This window comes from Clavelina lepadiformis, chromosome 4 (assembly GCF_947623445.1).
Source record: "Clavelina lepadiformis chromosome 4, kaClaLepa1.1, whole genome shotgun sequence".
Lineage (NCBI taxonomy): Eukaryota > Metazoa > Chordata > Ascidiacea > Aplousobranchia > Clavelinidae > Clavelina > Clavelina lepadiformis.
In genome coordinates, this window is record NC_135243.1 from 6,474,460 (window position 1) to 6,478,048 (window position 3,589).

Genomic DNA, 3,589 nt, shown 5'->3' on the forward strand with positions numbered 1-3,589 from the left:
AGTTTTATAGGATTTCTGTACTATGATGGACTGTGATGTAGATCTGTTAGCGCACAAACGTTTGCAACACTTCGCTGCAATGCATTTAATAAATGACATGACTATATGCAACCGAACCTTTACTTCGTTAAAAACTAAATAATCTGCTTGGCTTTTAGCCCGTTCGTGAATTACTTATATTTAAAATTTACATAAAACGTGCGCTGTTAAGGCACAGTTTTTAACAACCCAGACAGTTAATATTTACCAAAATAACTAACTGTACATGGTGTAATGTTATAGCAGTGCTGGCAGTATTGGCAAATCTGATAACCCTACTGTATAATTTAGTCAAGATATCTTCCGTGAAAATGTCTTTTAACGATACATTATTGAATGGTACTGACGCCATGTCAGCAAGAACGCCCATCAATTGGATCGGACCGATGATGATAAGTGTTGTTTTGATTCTGGCCACAATTTGGATTATCCTTTCACTTGTTATCTATGGAAGAAGACACAAGAAATGGACCGGAACCTTTACCAACGACAGTGATAAGCTTACGGGAGGGATCATATACACAGCTACTCTTGTCTGTGCAGTTATTGTGCTGTTACGCTGCTTGGTAAATCAAGTTTTATTCAATGTTGGATATGGAGAAAATGAAGACGAACTTTGTGAAGCGATATGTGATTTGTCCTACATCATGTACTGCATTGCTTTGTTCTTCGTCTATGTGTTTAACTGGTTACGTCAGAGGTTGTTTTACGCCAATCAAATGCTTAATACGACGTTCAGCAAACCGCTGAAAGTTTTCAGCTTAACCAGTATACTTTTCATCTTCTGTGCCGGGTTAGGAGTTTTGATAACTTCAGCGTATCCACAAAACTACCGTTCCACACCAGATGGTTGCAGACATCAAATCAATGACGTATCCGATGATAACATTACTTGGGCCGTTTGTGGCTCCGTGGTCTTTCTTGGACAACTTATCATGTTCTGTCTCTTCATCTACCCTTTCTGGCGCAAAACACGATACAGGAAGCTGTTTTTTAGTTGTTCTTTGGGGAGCAAAAAAAGTGATGACCTTAGCGTATCTGAGTTAAGTAAATGCCAGGGTGACTTAACGGACACTGGCGAGATGCCAAGAGCTTCCAAGTGTTCTAAGGCGGAAGCAGAAATACGGAAGGAAAACAGAGCCCAAGAAATTGGTAAAAATTGTCGCAGCAAAATAGTTTTGGTCACAATGCGACGAACGGTGTTATTCTTTACACTGGGTGTGGTCACGGACGCGATCCTATTTGCCCTTTCGCCTACCGTCTTATTTGACCTCAAGTGGCGGATCATTGTATACGACGTGAAAGCTTTTCTAAACCTAGGCTTCGTTATTTCTTCATTTATTTCGTTCAGGAAAATCATACTCGCGCCACTGAGGTGTTTGCTCCATAAAAGGGAAGTTGTTTGTGTGGTTAAAAGACAAAAATAAGCGCATTTGAATTTTGTATGCAGCATCTAACGGCTATTTTTGTGTTACTGCAAAACACATCGTGAAAATACTGGTAGCATTATAGTCTTGCTATGTAAAAGGTAAGAGATAAGATAAATAATTATTTTTTTCTTAAGTATTAAAGTCGTATTTTTGTAATGTCATTTGTATTAATATTTTAAATTATTGATTAGACAAGGCAAAGAAAAAAAATTTGCAAACAAATGCTGTACAGCATGGATACCAAATTTTTGAAAAAAAAAACAATCGTATATTAATCGAGTTATGTTTGGTTTATTTCGTTTTAGTTTTATCAATGTTAACAAATGTTTTCTTCTGTTTACCTTTATATATATATCTATACAACAAGTTGGAGTTCTACATAATTAGCAGCTGGTGTGGGCAGGTTTTATTTTTGGTTTTTCCCGTGTTACGATGACACAAAATGTCTGGTTTGTGAAAACCACAGTGGTCAACGTGTGTGTGCTTTATTTGTATATGTTGCCCTCTAACGGTAGTGCTTGAGCATTAATTGGTCACCAAACGGCGTTGTGTATTTGTCATAACTAAATGCGGACTCGAATATTAACGAAAACACTTCAGGTCGTGAAATACGAAATGTAGTGTTCCACTGTAATAAACGAAAGTGATTTTCTTAGCGTAATTTTATTACAAAAAAAACAAAGTTTTAAAACATTTAAACTCCTTTACCTAAACAGTTGCCTGAAAAATAGTAAAAATAAAGCAATACACGTATTCCTTGAGAAATCCTGTTCCTTTATTACATTTGATGGATGCACTTGCTACAAATACCTACAATGATTGATGGGTGATTTGGATTTACTATTCTGTAAATGTTGACGCAGGCTGTTTTTTTGTATTGTGTTGGTTTTGATTTCCGAATGAAATAAAAATTCAAAGCACTTGGATTATACATTTTTCTCAACGCTTGAGCGATGTAGTTAAATAAATCCAAGTTTTGAATGATGATTTTTGAGCGAATGAATTGAAAGAACGAAAGTAATTGGAAGGTTGGGATCCAGGAACAAAGCACGTCTCGTGTTTAAAGCCTTTTTTCGAGTCAAAACGTTGAAAAAAATTTAAAATAATATTAATGAAATTTTGATATTTTAACAAAAACACTTCAGAAATTCGACTGCCAATTTGATATTCTAAGTTTATAGTCAACAACAGACTGAACAAAACAGTATTTAAAACTTTATTGAACATAAACTGACTGACTTGTAACAACACGAAATGTTCAAGGTGAAACATTAACAACGACGCTTTAAATATCCTCGTTAAGGCAGTACATTTCATTACTTAAAGTTCAGGTGGTTGATTCCGGCAGTCCATGAAAGACTAATCGTAAAATAACCGCTCTACTGCACAACTGACTTTCATCAACCTAGCGCAAATCAAAAAGCTTAAATCTGACCGCGAAACAAGCGGCACTTTGATTGCGAGCCAAGCCTAAGATGAAAAGTTATTTGAAAGCTCGCTCAAGAAACAACAAACGAAAAACACACAGAGAGGAAGAAACAGTGGCAATAATATAACCACAATATAACAGGTCAACACATTACCAAAAGTGCTGAATAACATGTATTGTATAGTGTATACTGGAGCATGACAGGCGACTTTAAGATATTTAAAGTGTTACGATATAATATAAGCTTTAAATCTGTGTGTTTCTTTGTGTGTGTGTGTGTACTGGAGATAACCTTCCGCTACAAAACTTTTTCACGTTTCCTCTCAAGTCCTTAAAAAGGCGTAAATTAACCAGGGAAATTCCCATTTTCTCACGCCGGAAAGTAAAATTAAAGAGACAAAGAGAGATAAAGAAAGAAAAAAGCAGCCAGTGAAGGCATCCGAGAGAACGAGAGAGCAAAAAAAAAACACGGGAAATGCTCAGTAACCCACACCATAATGACGTATTTTATGATGACGCTGTTCAATACGTGCAGCTGCCAATTTGTATTAAGTGCAGTATAGTAAATACTGGAGTATGAATCAAAACATACTGTACGTAAACTGTATAAAACTTTTTTCTGAAGTTGTGGGGATTAATCGGTGTTAAAATCGAATAGTCATGTAGCGTTGCACAAATTGATGGATTCTTT

General features: G+C 36.1%; 1 protein-coding gene across 1 annotated transcript; it reads left to right on the forward strand.

Annotated features, from left to right (window-relative positions):
- The first annotated feature begins 295 nt into the window (after positions 1 to 295).
- On the forward strand, positions 296 to 2,322 carry LOC143452399 (uncharacterized). The gene has a single exon (XM_076953358.1). It carries the CDS (start codon positions 351 to 353, stop codon positions 1,464 to 1,466), a length of 1,116 nt encoding a protein of 371 aa, XP_076809473.1. The 5' UTR covers positions 296 to 350; the 3' UTR covers positions 1,467 to 2,322.
- The last annotated feature ends 1,267 nt before the right edge of the window (positions 2,323 to 3,589 follow it).